General features: G+C 43.6%; 1 protein-coding gene across 16 annotated transcripts in view; it reads right to left on the bottom strand.

The window, feature by feature from the left end:
* Sytl2 (synaptotagmin like 2) overlaps nucleotides 1-16,623 on the bottom strand; it is a 65,256-nt gene extending 48,633 nt beyond the window's left edge. For 8 of the 16 annotated variants that reach the window (XM_059253064.1, XM_059253055.1, XM_059253065.1 and 5 more), the window contains exons 1-3: nucleotides 16,162-16,623; nucleotides 5,915-6,066; nucleotides 3,285-3,417 (exon numbers count right to left, since the gene is read on the bottom strand). In XM_059253064.1, coding sequence (XP_059109047.1) covers nucleotides 3,285-3,417; nucleotides 5,915-6,066; nucleotides 16,162-16,262 — 386 coding nt within the window. In that variant the 5' untranslated portion in view covers nucleotides 16,263-16,623. The remainder of the gene's footprint in view (nucleotides 1-3,284; nucleotides 3,418-5,914; nucleotides 6,067-16,161) is intronic. The other 8 variants (XM_059253066.1, XM_059253057.1, XM_059253067.1 and 5 more) reach the window with 1 other exon arrangement.
* Nucleotides 16,624-17,338: the final 715 nt, after the last annotated feature.

Raw genomic sequence — 17,338 nt, 5'->3', positions numbered from 1 at the left:
ACAAACGGGAGAAAGAACTGGAAGCTTACAATGCACCTAAGTGAGGATTGGTGTTCTAGATGTTTCTGCTAGCCTTTCTGCAACTGTAGAGATAAAACAATATGTGCTATCAGAGGGGAGGTCTCCAAAGGTGGTATCAAAGGAACAGACACACAGAGATAAATTAACAAGTCCACCCTTTTTAGGTTTATTCAATCCAAAGAAGTGTCTGTAGCAGAGACATCAAAGGCCCTGGTCAGTAGATGTCTGTTAGACTCTTGATGGTACCCAGGACCCCATACTTGTTTCATGGAACACATTATTATTTCAGATAACAAAGTATGGTTTCCCATGGACATGTTACACTTCACTTGTGGGTAGCACTTTGACACACAGAGGGAAGAGCTTCTCTGGTCTTCAGTCTGTATGCCCCACTTTGACTAAGCCATGTCCTGTGGTTTTTTTGTGCACATGCTCAATAATGATTTTAGGAGGGAATATGATATGCTACCAATGTGGGGTTCATGGGCCAATGGCAATCCATAAACTGTTTATCACTGATTGATGGTGATGTAAGTACAGGGATTGAGAGTATGTGTTAAGGACTATTTATAGCAATTTGTCAAAATGCTCAGTAGACAGTGATCTATGTGGGTTTTTTTCCCCTTTTGTATTTCATTTTTGTGTTTTACAGAAAGCATCAGCCTGAGACATTTAGAAATCAAAGATTAAAAACAAAATGAAGCAGGTCCTCCACCACAGTTTATGAAGTTCAGTGAACACCATCCAGCTAAGTTAGTGACCAGGGCCATAGCTGCTGGTGACCAGATTTCCGTCTGCTGCCCTCAGGGAACAGAGTTCTTTCTCTGTTTACAGACTTTTCTGAACTTCCCAGTGCTACAGCTGTAAGCATAGGTGAGTTCATAGAGAATGCAGGTGGCTGCCCATATCTGACTACTTGCTGATCACCCACAGCATTTTAATTTATAGGTGAGTACCCCCCCCCCAGTCTCCTGGCTACAGCACAATAAAAGATCTTGCCACCATGCCTACTTAAGAAACCGCACTATCCAGCCTCACATCCCCCCCATTTTTCACTCCTGGCTGAGAAAATATTGACAAGCGTTGAGTCATTCTATTACAAACCACTTCATCTAGAAGTACAGGCCCCAAAACACACTTAACACACCCAGTTCACAAAGGTTAAGAAAGCATAAGTGAGAAGCATTGTGGGAGACTGATACCAAGGAAAATGGTGGCCTCTTACAGGGAAAGGAGGAAGTCAAGAGTTGCTCCTGGTCCCGCTGACTGATTGCCACCCATGCCACGTCTCACAGAACTGGCCTTTCCTGAGCAAAGCATGCTTGATACGCCTGGCAGCTGTGTGCTGGCCTTTCTCAACCACACTTAATCCAGGTAATATAATAGTGTAATTGTAATGCCACCTGGAAGTTGCCCATGTCTGTTCTTCCTGGGAAATGCTAACCAGGTCCCATCCTTAATTTCAGCTAACCTCACAACATCCTAGGAAGGCAACCCTGTTCCAGTTTACAGATAAGATCCAAAAGACCTTTCTGAGGCCACACAGAAGACAATGCATGCTCAAATCACAGACATTATATTAGCCTAGAAGTAAGGAAGAATGAAGAATGCTCACCAGCCTGGGGGGCACAAGGAAATTGAGTTGGGTACCCTCGCCTCTCAAGTCCTTTGAGATGGAATGAGAGCCTGGAGGGAGGATGGGAAGTCTGGGCTTGATCCAACTGTGGAATGAGCTGTTTGCCTCTGAGGCCCCAGGGTGTCCTCTTGCCTCTTCTATAGCAGTGCTTGTTCCCTCTGCTGGTTAATGTCCCAAACTCCCAGCCCCTATCATGTCCAGATTCTAAGATCTGCTCCCAGCTTCTAGGACATATCTCTAAATGGCTAGGACTTTTCTGAGATTTTAGGCCTCATCTTCATTTTCTTTTTTCATGACAGTAAGGACTTTATCCATCGGGGCAGAGCAGGCAGTAGGGGTGGGGTGGGACACCAAGAGGAATGAGTAGAGTGTCCTGAGTTTCTTGAAATGCTACATTCAAGAGCCCACATCTCTGCTTACTAGTACACAGTACATGCTATGGGCTATGTTAAGGATTCTGTATTTACTAGCCATTCGGCTTCCTATGAACTCGTTTAGCAGATTATCAGTCTCACTGTATAGCTGTGGAAGTAAAGACTAAAGCAAGTAAGTCGGCACTACTGTAAGGTCACACTATCAACTAGCAGCTGCTAGCAAGGTGCCTTGACCTCTGGCCAACATGGCACACCAATGCAGATGAAACAGAACACTACAAATGGTCCTGGAGGAAAACTGACACCCAGCACTCATGGCAAGTAGGTGATTAGCAGACACCTTATTAGAGCCAGTATTCCACTACCTGTGTGGTGTAACTTTACTCATAACTGACTCTGAAATGCTTATTGGTAGCTGTATTATACACACACCCTTCCTTGCCTGTAACTGTTGGAAATATCTCTGTTCCCACATTGCCTTGGTCTTGGACCTAGACTCAATATGTCCTGCTATCAAAGACATTGACTTTGTGCCAGTATGAAGTTCTGAAGTGAGCTGTCTCCACTGAGACACTATAGGTAAAATGCAACCGTTCTTACCACCAAAGGCAGTAACTGTACCCTCAAGAGAAGAGTGTCAATGAGAGTATCTTTAAATATGTAAGAACAACTGATTATGCCTCAAAAGTTTATGGAACAACATAGGCCCACATTGGTTACTTCTTGGAAAGAACATCCAAATGTCCAATAAAAAGCATCAAAAAGTGAAAAACTAGAATAGAGAGGATTCTCTGCATTTTAAAGAGACATTTGTTCCCTCCTATGTGCCTACTGTCCTGCATACATTAGAACCAGTGCTGATCAGTCTTTATCTTTCCTGTCTGTCCTGCCTGGCTTCTTCCATCACACTAGACAGAACAGTGTGATCGCAACTCATCTGTCCCCTGACATGAACTGTAGCACTCAGAGACCTCTTTAGCCTACTCTAGGAAAATCCTAAATAAGAATGAAAACCTACCACTCCCGACACTGGAAGAAACAACCACTTGACATTTTGACTCCATGGTTGAGATCTGTTGGAAATTCTGAAAGTTAGGGAAGAGTCTTGTCCAGGCTTCATTCCCACTGGAGCCCAGAATTCCCCCAAACAATACCTATCCCCACACCTATGACTCCAGTCCTTCATTTGTACTCCAAGCCCACGTTTGCCTACATAGCCCAGCAAGCCGTGAAACCCACAAGTTCTGTCTTACCTTGGGCCTGCTGGAGCTGTGTCATCTTCTGGCTCTTCCACAACAGCTAGCTCTGGGGGAAGGAAAGCATCTTTGTTGACATTATTCACCCAGCTTTCTTTTGCCCTCATTGCTGTGTCCTTACTCTGCTCAGCTGAAACAGGAAATGATAGACAGAAAGGTTATCTCTCACTTCTACAATCTATAGCCTTCTCATTGGCTCCTATTAGTAAGGGCTCAGATCAGAACCTTGGGCCTTATAAGTACCATGATGACAACTGGGTCTGAGGAGCAAAATTATAGCTGTTAGAGAAGCCAGTAGATTTGCGTGATTCAGGTCCCTGCCTCCCAAACAGTCTCCTGAAAGGATAGGTGTGCCTTTAAAGATATAGGTAACCCTGGAGACCACTGAAGCAAGGTTCTAACTGCCTCTAGGTTAATAGAACCTGAGTTGGAGTCAGGATTGGATATACTTAGCCAAGAGATTCTCAGAGTGGTGGTAATCATTGAGCTCCTTACTAAGAATTTACTAAATGCCTACACTACAATGGGCTAAACAAAATGTTTGACTCTGGGGTACAAAGGAAAAGGAATGATCCTAACTGAGGATGTCCCTCCAGTGCCTCTCCTATCCCATGGGTCTCCCCACAAATCCAAATTCTAAATTCACTACGACACACTGCTCTTGTGCCCCCATAAAATCTCTGTGCTGTGTCTTCAGGAGTCTCTCTTGCCTCTCAATACTCAGTATTCTCCTTACCTAAAGCTTTGTATCAATTAGCATCAACTGAGTGGTGACTAATGAGCAAGAATTATGCTGAGTTCTTTGTGGACATTATCCTATGTGGTGAGGTATTTTCTAAATTCATAAACTTGGAAATTAAAAAACAAAAAGTTCAAGAAAATTGCCTAAGGTCACATTATAAGGGTCAAGAATAATTTCATCAGTGTTAAAATGAGGCAATATTGGGGCTTCCAATTTCTAAATATATTCCAAGGTGGAATCTATCCCCTACTGGTCTTGGCACACATCAGTCTAGCATCTTCAATTGCAAATGGAGTCCACCATTACCAGCAGTACCACCCAAGATTTCTTAAGGCCTGGGTATGCTTGAAAACCAAGAGAGCTTCAAGCAATGCATTGTACATGCTTAGAAGTCCATCTTTATCTGCAATAAGTGTGACACAGTCAAAAGACTTGAAATCCCAGATGCTCCATTTAGCAATATTGGGCAAGTTAACCTAAGTTGCCCAATAAAGTTTATAGGCAAAGTAGACTTACCTTACAAAATTGCTGTTACAGTTAAAAAATAGGTAATTAACATTTGCTGTATCTTAACTGCTTTAAAGATAGTATTTTTCTTTGTCCACGAGCTGTAGCAGGTAGCTGTTCCAGATTTGACCTTGAAGTGCTGCCCCTAGTGAGGCAGCAGGTAACTGCTACACCTGCCTATGACCTGCCCCTGGGGCATGGCCTTTTGGGGCCCTTAAGACCTGGGATGCATACATGCTGGCCTCTCTTGGCTCCTCATGATCCTGGATGCTGGATTGCAGACCAAGTCAGAGTTCTCCAGAGAACCATGTTGGACTGTACCTCACCTCTCCCGGACCCTATAACCAACCCCTTTACTGGTTGTAAGTCACCCCAAAATAAACCTCTTTTAACTACAAGGTAAACTATGCAGAATTGCCTCATTAATTGCTACTTTAACAAGCTAGACCTAGAGGTTTACAATAACTAATCTTGAGTTAAATAGAAATGAGTTAGATGGAAATTTGTAAGCATGCAGGCAAAAATGAAATAGTGAAATAAAAAGAATTCTAGGGGCTGGAGAGATTGTTCAGGGGTTAAGAGCACAGGCTACTCTTCTAGAGGACCAGGGCTCAATTCCCAGCACCCACATGACATCTCACAACTGTCTGCAACTCCAGTTCAAGGGGTTCTGACACCTTCACACCAATGCACATAAAATAAATTTAAATAAATTAAAAAAGAAAGACAGAATGGAGTAATTACTTTGTAAAAGAAAGAAGAAAAGAAAGAATTCTAAATAAACTCTTACAGTCTATTAAGTAAAGTGCTGGGCTGATTAAAGAAGTACCACATGTCAAGATCATTGAACATGAAATCTGATTTCTGTCTAAATTTTTTTTTTTTGTGCTATTCAGAAGGCTCTGACTTTCCAGAGCTAAAAGCCAAAGGAACTGGGATGGGGAATGATTCAGTTGATAAAGTGTTTGCCATGCAAACATCAGGACCTGAGTTTGATACCCAGCACCTATGCTAAAAGAGCTACCTGAGGATGACTTCTGGCCTCCACACACATGCATGTACTTGTATGTGTATCCATACATACCCATGTGCATAGATACACACATCAAAAAAAAGATCAATGAAAGACATGCATATTCCTCATAAGACCCAAGCACTAGGACTATTACATTTAAACATGGCGCCTGAAGAGTGGTCTTCTTCTATAGCCAGTGACTTAGCCCTATCCTCAACCATCCAAATCCAAGACAAGAGAGTTTTGAGTGAGGACATACACTATGCAAAGCACACCCCCAAATGATTTCCTTCATCAGGTTTGTGAAGGGTCTCACACCTTTCCCCACCCTCCTTCCTAAACAAATGTTGGCTGTGACCTCACCTGCCACTGGGAGCCTCTTCTTTCTCATGGATGCTCTGATGATGTCAGCCCCATGGATTTTGTCCCTGTGCCTTTTGGCCTTAGCTTCATAAAACCATTGGCCACTCATATTCTTTAGTTGTCGGTCATCCTTAATTTTTTCAGGCAAATGTCTACAAAAGGAAAAGAACTTTACTTTGCTGAGGACCCACAGTAAACAAGTTCACTCTGACACTGTATGAAGAAATTTGTAAATATGAGGCAAAATGAAGCTCTTAATAATTTATGTGCCACAAACCAGATGGCTAACAAATGTTCTGCTTTTACTAAAAAAAATAAATAAAAAACTAATCAGAGATGCCAAGCATGATTTTTAAAGGGTTTTATTTATTTTTATTTTATGTGTATGAATGTTTTGCATGTAAATGCATAATGGGCATGCATTACCCACAGAAGCCAGAAGAGGGTGTCAGATCCCCCCCCCCAAGAACTAGAGTTATAGATAGTTGTGAATTGTAAGTGCTGGGATTTGAACCCAGGTCCTCCACAAGAGCAAGTGCTCTTAGCCATTCTATCTGAAACTTCTCAAGAGCAGATTCACTTCTTAGTTGTAGTCTTTTATGTCTACCATTCAAATGGGCACACCAGAGAGGAATGATGGAGAAAGCATCTCTGGCCATTTCCTCATCTTTAAAATGGGGTTAAATGTTCCATCTCATGGGGTTTCTCTGAGATTAAATTAAAACACTTAAACCACCCTCTGCACCTGCCAAGGTCCTATTAGGCATTTACTGGACAACTAGTGTGTGATAAGCAGTTCCTTGGTTCTTCCCTTTTCAGTGAACCAAGTTTATCGGAGATTTTCCTGGAAGTCTGTGATGGAAGGGGACATGATGCTTTGTACGCTGAGGCAGGCTAAAATGAGGAGGTACAGGCAAGTTCCATCAGTGCCAAGGTTGCTTTTAACGGTTCCATAATTATTCATGCTCAATGAGTAACTAAAACCTAAAGAGCAAACCAACTGATGCCCTCCTAAAGCATCCCCAATTGATATCATTTGGGAAAAAATGGTGTTCTAATCAATGAGTCTTTTAACCTCTACATCCTTCTAGTCAATAAAATGAGAATTCCAAATTTATCTTTTTTTACTCCTAGAGATGCACTCAGAGTAAAATCCAACAAAAAGCCTTGGGGAAACTTTGAATTCTTGAAAAATAATGTGTTGCACAAATCCAAGTGGGTTTATGATTGTTACTCCAAGTGGGTCTATGATTTTTACTCCAAGTGGGTTTATGATTTTTACTCAAGCTTAGATGCTCCTTGTCTATGTGGCAAGTCTGTATTAGCCAGAGAATGTGAATGGGCCATTGTAGTGGCCAGGCAGGGGATGAGGATCGCACACAGGCACATCTGGAAATGGAGAAGGAGCTGGAGGGGCAGTTACCCAGGCTCAGCCATGATAGGCTCCTCTTTCCTAAGTATGCTTGAGGAAATGGCTTCGTTGCCTGTCACATATAAACTCTCTACTAGAATCTCCTTCCCCCCCCCCCAAACACCTGGAAAGAAGTGATTCTGCTCCAAACGTGCTCCTCATAGTTCTTAGTCATAGAGCCTGTGTTCAAATCCTGGCAGGGACAGCATCATTAGTTCACAGCCCTGAGTCAGCAAAGGCCTGTGGTTCTTACTAAATGCTTCTAATAGTTAGTTGCTCGTTGCCTAAGGTTTTTGACCAAGCAGACAGTCCTGACTGGGCAACTGGCTGTAGTTCTTATTATTTCTTCTTCCAACAGGAGCAAGATTCTGCCAAATTCTAGAAGAAGAAAAAAATTCCACCTCTCCTTGGTCAGATGGGGCTCCTGGAAGGAGGGTCTTTGTTTCATATACATTTATTTGCCTTGTGCCTGAAAAAGCAGTGTGCTTGAAGAGTAAAGAAATGCTGTGTGAGGAACTGCTCACGGCTTCAGACTGACTTTTTGGGTTTGTTTCCCAGCAGACACTCCTAAACCCCACTTGCCAGCACACTCAAGTTCTTATTGCCCTCAAAACTGCTCTTTTGTGATCTGTAGGTATTAGAGGTAGAAAAGTACAGCTGGGCTCCGGAGACTCTCCCAAATAGAACCAAAGCCTAGTTTGAATTCTACCTGAACATGACAATGGACAGGTTAGTGTTCCTTGTTTGTGAAGATGGAGGAAATAAGACCTACCCTTGAAGACTTCTGAGATAATTCATTGAGGTGTTTTGCCTGGAAGCACTTAGCATTGCCCATCTCTCTCAGCATAGTCCCCCTCCTGCCACTGCAGGCCTAGCCTGAGCATCACAAAGACATGCTTCCTTTTTCCTTGTTCCCACAATGCCTCCCTTCAGCATTCACACAGTATCCCAAGACTCTGTTTGCATGTCTGTTTCACCCAGTCAACTGTGGACTCTACAAACACCTTGAATACAAGGGTTACATCCTTATCGCCATTTATAGTCTTCCCATGAAGCACAGAGACTGCTACAGGGTTGATACCCAGTAACTGTTTGTTGAGTGAGTAAGTCGTTGAGCATTTAAGTGCTCAACAGCCACCCCAGTCTGAGTAAAAGAAATAACAAAGATCCCATCACCACCAAGTTTCAGGGGACCAGACCCCACCATAGTGGCAGGGTTTTCTGATGAGGTAGGACTGCTCATCTCTCATCAGAACAGGAAAAAACAGATCATGAAATATGGTTACCTGTCAGCATACCACAAACCCTCCCAGCAGAGCAACTCCCAGTTTCTCTTCATGAGATTGTTTTTGTTCACTGGAAAGTACTTTGCAATAGATCCTTTGGAGGTCTTTGCAGCTCTTGACCTCTCTCATCTTAATAACTGCCTGCAAGGCCCTGGTGGACACACAAATAGCACAGGCTATGCGAGTCATGCCTATGGAGACACACAACCCCAGAAGAGACTAGTAAGCATCATGGTAAGGACAAGGTTTCTGGCTCTTTTGTTTGAAAGTGGCAAAAGAAGAAGAATTTTTCAAATTTAATGAGGGCCATTTTGGTATTTCCTAATATGATTATTTCTGCTGGTTTTAATAACCTCTGGTTTTTTTTTTTCTATCTTGGTCACTTGTTATATTCTGCAGATGACTCCATATGTGTGACATCAAATACCAAGTTTGTAAAGATGTCAATCATTTGAATAACCCCCCTGCGGTGATGCTAAAACCTTCTCTTCCAGTTGCTCTGTTAGCTTTCCTTCTGATTTAAGGTTGAATGAGCCATATTAGCATTGGATTTTCTAATTGCTACACTGTTAGGCTGAAGTGGGAAAGGGTAAATTTCTTGGAACTGACACCGTTCACGCTTCATCACCCTTTCTACACATGCATGTTATGTTTAACGTAGCATAAAGAAAATGCCTGGTAAACACTGGTGGACATCATTCAGTCCAAAAATGCCACTGTCCTGTCAGCCTTCCAGACCAAGCATCCAGTGGGTCTTCTGCACAGTATCCCATCTGCCCATTAACATCTGCACAAGCTCTGCTTGAGCGAGTTCACACTTAGCCTCTGCATGGCATTTCATCCTTCTGATTTCACTACAAAGAACTTAGTCAATAGCAAAAGATGGCCGTTGTGTCTGCTCTGTATGCTAAATGCCACATTTAAACCTTTTCTGGTCATTTGGTCACTTGGTCATTCATTAATTTCCTAACATATACCAGGCATTGGGCATAAAACTCAGTCTACAGCCATGATGGCCAGTGGCCATTCTTTTCAGTGCATGGGGAGTGTGCAGACTTACAGAGGAAAATAAGAACAATGGCATTTTCCAGACTGGATTCAAGTTGTCCCCAGCCCACCTCCTTCTCACTGTGTATACACATGCACTCTAACTTCCAGCTCCTTAACATAATTGACAAAGGCCTGACATCATAGGCAAGACCTGATCAAATACTACCTACTCAGATGTGGGTAGGAAAGCTCAGTAGACCAGTCAAAGAGATGCTCATATTCATTCTCCTGAGTCAGTCCCTCCCCCACCCCACAAGCCCCGCAATATATTCCAGAAAAGATTATAAGATTGTATGACTTAAAAATGGCCTCAATGTCTAAACTAAATGATTCAGGCCCAGAGAACTTAAGAGACTTGCTCAGGGTAACACAGAGCGGGACCCAGAAGTTAGCTTGACTCTCAGCAATCCCGCCCCATGGGTAAAACCTAAGAAGATTTTGGTTTCTAAGGTAGTTCTCACTCTTCATTCTTTCTACCATTCTTTCTCTCAAACATTGATGAAGAATCTGGAAAACAACAGACCTGGAAAGAAAATGAGCTGAAATATCCCTTACAATCATGAAAAATGCATTTTTGAGATGCAGGCATGTCACAGATCCCCACAAAGCTGCTGAGAAGCAGCACAGAGTGCAAAAGCCCAAGGCTTTGGAGTTGGATCAGCAGGACTGTCGTCTTACAGGCTGCTTACCCTCTTCCACTTTATCTCCCCATCCCCTGGAGGGGGTTGAGCTACACTATTCTGAGAACAAAAGGAAAATGCATGTGAAGCCCCCTCAATGCTGCAGCCCGGGGATAAACACTGATTTCTTTTTTTTGCTTTGCTTTCATGGAAAACACCACCAGAGATCCTGGAAACCAGTTCTTCAGTGAAAACTGCCTGTGTTTAAAAAGAAGCAACATCCTAAAGAGGCAGCTGAGAATCATAAGATGTGGTGGCGGTTGAGATGGTATCTACTGCAAAAAACGCCCATCACTGTAGATGTGGTTGTATGCATATGGGGGTCAGGACGTGGTGCTGGTGTGGTATACAGACAGATATGTGCATCAGTTTCCTGCTGGGAGGGTGACGCAAAGCACAGGAAACGCCACCACAGCAGTATGTCATTTTCAAACCATAAAAGTCTAAAATTACACACACATGTGTGTAGTAATGTTTCCCTCAAGGGTGGAAGAGTCAGACAGAGGGCCAGGGTGGAAGAGAGGAAAACATCTATCTTGATGTCTGCTTCTCTGTTGACCTATTAAACATCTCCACTTAGGAGTTAGGGACACAAGATGATAGCAACTTGAGCCCAATGCTTGTGACTGAAGAAGAAATAGCACAGAAGTCAGATGTGGCATTAAGAGTAACCTGGGGCTGTTGCCTTCTCTTGTGCACCCTAGAGACCTTGTGTTGGAGAATATTATTTTAAGGTGTGTTACTTTTGTTTATGTTGCGTTCGTTTAAGTCTGTGAAGCTGTGTTACTGTGCCTGTCTAAAACTCCTGATGGCCTAATAAAGAATTGAACAGCCAATAACAAGACAGGAGAAAGGATAGGTGGGGCTGGCAGGCAGTGAGAATATATAAGAGGAATCTGAAAGGAGAAGTAGCCAGAGAAGCAGGAGGACCAGGGGGCCAGCCACCCAGCTACACAGCAAGTCACGGAGTAAGTGTAAGATTTACAGAAGTAAGAGAATGGGAAAAGCCCAGAGGCAAAAGGTAGATGGGCTAATTTAGGTTAAGAAAAGTTGACAAGAAGCAAGCCAAGCTAAGGCCAGGCATTCATAATTAAGAATATGATTAAATCTCCATGTATGATTTGTTTGGGATCTGGGTGGCAGACCCCCCAAAAGAGTAAAAAAACCCTCCAACAACCTTGTGAGGTTTTCCCTGGGTCCAAGTCCATATGCTACACTGACAGCTTGGGTGGTTTAGGAAGTGAGCATGTCTCCTGCATGATGTTCATTTTTATCACCCATGAAATCAGGGTGGAAGGCAGCCTACAACCTACACCATCCCCAAAGTGTCTTGCATGGATTTGGACATGAGCAATTGGAAGCATTCAATGTATGGAAAGTGGCAAACCAGCTTCAATGGAATATAAACCTTATCTACAGCCTCACTGACAAGGATTCTGAATCAGTGGCTGGCTTTGTAGAAAACAGTACAAGAGTCCTCCATTGGCATCCTCACAGCTATGGGATGGCTGTATTCCTAACGCCCAAAACAATTAACAAATGAAAGTCATTAACAACTGAAATCCTAGCGCATGAGAAACTGAGGCAGAAGGAGTACCACATTTTGAAGCTAGCCTGGGCCACACAATGAAGATGGGAAAGGGGCTAGAGAGATGGCTCAGTGAGAAAAAATGCTTTCTACCCAAGCATGAGGATCTGACTTCAATCCTCAGAACAACATGAAGCCAGGTACAGCAACACACATCTATAAGCCCTGTACTTCTACAGCGAGATGGGAGGCAGAGACGGGAGATCCACTCACAGCCCACATAGCCTGATGCCTGTGGTGGTGAACAATAAAAGAGACTGTGTCTCAAAAACTGTGGAAATGGAGGGCCAATGCCCAAGCTTTTTTCTGACCTATACATGCATTCCATGACACACATATACATGCCTGCATTCACACACACACACACACACACACACACACACACACACACACACACACACACCCTCCACACATACAGAGTAGATAGTAGTGGCAGGTTTACTTTTCTAATGATGCTCACTATAATTAACACACCCCTAGATTGGCTTAGACAAGGACAACTGAAGCTGTAAAACTGTGTTAGAACAAAATTTAGATTTTCAAATTTCCAATTGACAATCCTTTAAATGGATAAAGGCCATGGGATAGTAAATTCCTTAAGGACTGGGACCATGTCTTCAATCACCTTCAGATACCAATTTCATTATCCTCCAGGGCAGTTTCTTCATTTACAAGATATGCAACTATATGTTATTGCACGAAAAATAGCTGGGACTTTGGGGAGTAATTCCTTGATAAGGAACCAAACTATTAGGCAGCACTCTCTGTGCCTTTTGAGAGGCACAAGCTGAGTGGTAGGAAGAAGGATTCAAATGTACTCATCGTCTTTTGCATGCCAGGAAGATTAAGAAGCATTTTTACAGTCTGACTTGGTTAGAACCTGGTCATTCTTGGTCTCTGAGTTGCATCTCAGAAAGGAGGTTAAGTGACTTGCCCTAATGTGCCACAGCTGATCAACTACTGGTGATGGGATTTGACTCCGGGGTCCCTGTGTCAATGACTGAACTCTCGTTGTTCGGTTCTGAAAACAAAAACTTTCAGTGAGCAGCATGAGACAGACATAAAGTGCTGGACCGAGATCATGGCTTTGTCAGTGACCAGCTGTGTGATCCTGGGTAATACATTTCCCCTCTCCCTGCTTTGCCATCCTGCCTGTCTGTAAAATGACTGAGGTTTACAACATGTCTTGCCAGAGCTATCAGGCCATAACTGACCAAAGAGGGAAGATAAACTGTGAAGGATTACAGAGGAGCTGCTGAGCCAAAGCCCCAGGAGGATCGTTTTCAGCAACCAGAGACCCTGTCCTGGCCTAGACACAGAAGAGACTGAGAACCACCCCCTACAAATCCCTTTGGCCCCAAAGCAACTTGGTTGCAGAGTTACATTCTTGGGACACATCAAATGAGGCTCTTTCAGTAGGATCCACAGTCCTGTGACCGTCTGCCCTTTCCAGGGCACATTGGCACTAGTCCTAAGGGCCTGATCCCACCTGTGGTCAAGTCCACAAGAGATTCTTGGTGCCTAGTTAGAAAGATGCCCAAGAAGTGTTAGTAGCTAGGCCTGACACCAGACTTTTTGCCACCTCCAGGCTTCTTCCTATCATGTATTTACAACAGCAATACGACAGCGTGCCAGGAACCCTCAGAATCCTGCCAGGCCCTCAAGGAGAGTCTCCTGAAGGACACAGAGCACTACCGCAGAGGCTGTGGCCCAGTGGTTCCTTGCCCCTAAGTGGACGGTACAGTCCTAGCCTTGCCAAGGCTCAGGGCTGTTACGAGAACCACAAGAGGATAAAGTTTAGCAAAAGGTTTGTAAACTGTAAGTGGGTGGAGCATTAATGCTGCTGCAAAGTTCTGGCGGCTGAATTGGTATCAGTCCTCTACATTTGCAGGTGACATGGGAGAAGGCATGATCCCATTCTCATGATCACAGCTCCATGTCAGCCTGGTATCGTGACTGACACCCCCTCCTCCACTGGCATGTCTCAGAGAGAGAAAAAGTCAGTAGAGATTAGGATTTGACTCTCACTTGTGACACCTACTAGTTGGGTAAATCACCCACCTCTCACATAGTAAATTTCCACATGTAATCAACTGGGGTCATCATATCCCGCTCCATTGCTCAACTGCACAAAAGAGAGCAAGATCAAGAGAAATAATGAGCATCTTAATCCCTTTGTAACTTGCCAAGCACCCCGTTCATTTACTGTCCTCGGTAGCAATGATTGGACACGCTGTAGTGCTTGAATTGAGCTTTTTTAATAAAGCATTCCTGTTCAGTGAGAGTCAATACAAACAAATCCATCATTTGTAGCCCGGATATTCCAGGAAATAAGAGCATGGCTTATTTTTCCTTCTGGAAATCTGGGATTGGGACCATTAAGCCAATACCACTAATTTACATTCAAGAACTCTTTTGCTGCTTTCAAAGCACAGAGACAGTAAGTAGGTGGCAGGACCCAGACCCTAGAAGGGACAGTGAACAATTAAGTCCAGTCACTCAGCAGCATGCTCTGTGTTCTTTCTACTGTGGAGATGAGTGGAAGTGGTAGGAATGTTGACGGGGAACATTTGGGTTATATTCCAAAGGGATCGTAGGTCAAGTTGGCACTTTTCTTTGAAGGACCCAAGTCAAATGGAAAGTTGACCTGTTTGAAGAGCACTTTTAGTTTTGCTCTTAAAACCAATTATAGCAGTTCTGGAAGTATTTAGAAATATGAACTACTTCTCTTATTTTTTTAAACTTTAAAAATTAAAATTTATTTTTGGTTTTGAGCCTAGCCTTTAACGGCTGAGCCATCTCTTATGGTGCACGCCTTTAATCCCAGCACTCGGGAGGCAGAGGCAGGCGGATCTTTGTGAGTTCGAGGCCAGCCTGGTCTACAGAGTGAGATCCAGGAAAGGTACAAAGCTACACAGAGAAACCCTGTCTCAAAAAAAAAATTAAAATTTAACTTAGGTCACAATTCTTTATCAAAAAGATCCTGAGTCTGAGGCCAGATTGGATTATACAGCAACACTGTCTCAATCTCCAATCTCTCTCTCTCTCTCTCTCTCTCTCTCTCTCTCTCTCTCTCACACACACACACACACACACACACACACACACACACACACACAAAACTACCAGCTACATTTCTTTTCCTTTTCTGTTTTTTAAATTTTTCTTTATTTTTCATGTGCAGTATTGAACGTGTGTGTGTGCGCGCGCATGTGCATACACACAGGAACATGGGGAGACCAGGGATTGACAATACATATTCATCCTCAATTGCTCTCCATCTTACATTTTTTTTCATACAGAGTCTCTCACTGAAGCTGGAACCCACTCATTCAGCTATACTGGCTAGCCAGTAAGCCTCAGAGGTCCTCGGTTTCTGTCTTCCCAGCAATGGGACTAGAAACACATGTGGCCATGCCTGGCAGGTCATTATGCTTAGGCGGCAAACACTTGAATGACTGAACTATCCCTCCAGCATCTTTTTCTGTTGGTTATTTGCTTTTTGGTTTTGTTTTGTTTTTTAAGAGATAGGGTTTTATATAATAATGTAGGCTAGCACTGAACTCCAGGCAATCCTCCTGACTCACACTCCTAAATTCTAGGACTACAGAACAGACATAAGCCATCATGCCTGGTTCTGTGCCTCATTTTAAACAGAGTCAAAAGCATCTCTGGGTATGTTTCTGTTTGGGGAGGTAGGATGTCACTGTATTGCCCACACTGATCACAAACTGTGAGCTTAAGTGGTCCCATCTCACTCTCCTGAGCAGCTTGAACTACAGGTCCACGCCACATGCCTGGTTAAAGTTTTTAATTCCGACCCTATTTCTGGCAGGAGTACAGCAGGTAAATTAACAAGCATCAGGAGCTGGGGGATAGTGGCACATGCCTTTAGTCCCAGCACTCAGGAGGCAGAGGCAGGAGGATCTCTGTGAGTTGGAGGCCAGTCTGGTTTACAGAGCACATTCCAGGACAGGCTCCAAAGCTACACAGAAAAACTCTGTCTCGAAAAACAAAAACCAAACCAAACGAAACCAAACAAACAAAAAGAAAGAAAGAGAGAAAGTAACATCAGGAGGGAAAAGTTCTGTCCAGAAAGTTAATCTAAAATTGGAATGCGTAAGTTTAGGCTGCAAGACAAACTACCAGTTATGACTGAAAAGAAAACAGCCCTATTTTCTGTGGACCGCCTCTTCCTTCCCTCATACCCAAGTACTCTGCTGGCCTCTTACCTGACTCTCTCCTCTTCAGCCCTTTTCAGGGCTGCATCCCGCTGCAGAACCTTTAAAATGGCATCTTGTTCCTCCTCTGTCAGGAAGCTTAAGTCAATCATTTTGAAGTGTACACAAAAAGAACAGTAGTAACAAACGTGGCCTGGGATTCTCAGGGGAAAACAGCTAAAACGATAACCAGGATGGTTACAGGATACAAAAACGAAATATCTTATTTGGTAGTAAAAAGTCCTGTCTGGGCTCCACAAAAGTTTTAGGCAAATGACATCAAAATCCTAAAAGTAAGGTCCCTCGAGGTAGTAGCAGTCTGTGGGATGATGAATAGGTCTCAAGAAGATGCTTCATTCCTTTCGTGTGCCTTCAGCAACATTCCTTGAGTGTACCCTCTCTGGACCAGCCTTAGACACAGACTCTCCACGATCATCACCATCTTGAGAGACAGCCACCTTGGTGCATCCCTGACCTGGAGGATCAGGAGACAACAAACACCAATCAATGAGAAGTCCCTGTCTTTAAGCACTGCTCAGTGGTACATTTTAAAATGACCAGAGGTGATGGTTTTTGAGCGGAGGAAACCAGTTCTGCCAGCTTCCTGAGCTCAAGGTCAATGTGTCAAAAACATGCTTCCACCCAGTTCTAGATCACAGAGGTGGAACACACAAAGATGCCTGCCAGTGTTTAACAACCCACCTGAGCAGTGGAGGCTCTCTCTCTAGAAATTCCTGCCTAAAAAGTGATGCTGGAGTTCAACAGGCCCAGGAAGAGGCAACTGCAGGTGTCAAGGAATTATGGGGAAAAAAACAGAAAATAGAGATTCTAAGTGCTCTCCTCTTTGCAGGTGGGAGCATTTCGCTGGCGTGGATCTGTATTCTGTAATGCAGCAGAACTCACCCTGGGCAGACCTAGCACATGCTGTAGTTGCTGTTGGCTCAGCTGCACCTCCAGCCTTCACTGGAGGGACTTGGCCTGGAGGAACCTGCCAAGCTTGTCTTTCTTCATTTCTGAACACTTAATGATATGCACATATAAACTGGGGGAAAGGAAGAAAGAGAGAGGGTTCTAAAACACCCCCATGCCAAGTCAGCACTTTTGAGTCACAAGACAGGTAAGAAGCCTATTTTACTAGAAGTATCCTAAAAATGGGTGAAATAAGAGGGTGAAATTTGAAGAATGCCAT

Source organism: Peromyscus eremicus, unplaced genomic scaffold (genome assembly GCF_949786415.1).
Source record: "Peromyscus eremicus unplaced genomic scaffold, PerEre_H2_v1 PerEre#2#unplaced_1288, whole genome shotgun sequence".
Classification (NCBI taxonomy): Eukaryota; Metazoa; Chordata; class Mammalia; order Rodentia; family Cricetidae; genus Peromyscus; species Peromyscus eremicus.
Note: the sequence above shows the minus strand (reverse complement) of the source record. Positions and strands in the feature narration are given on the sequence as shown.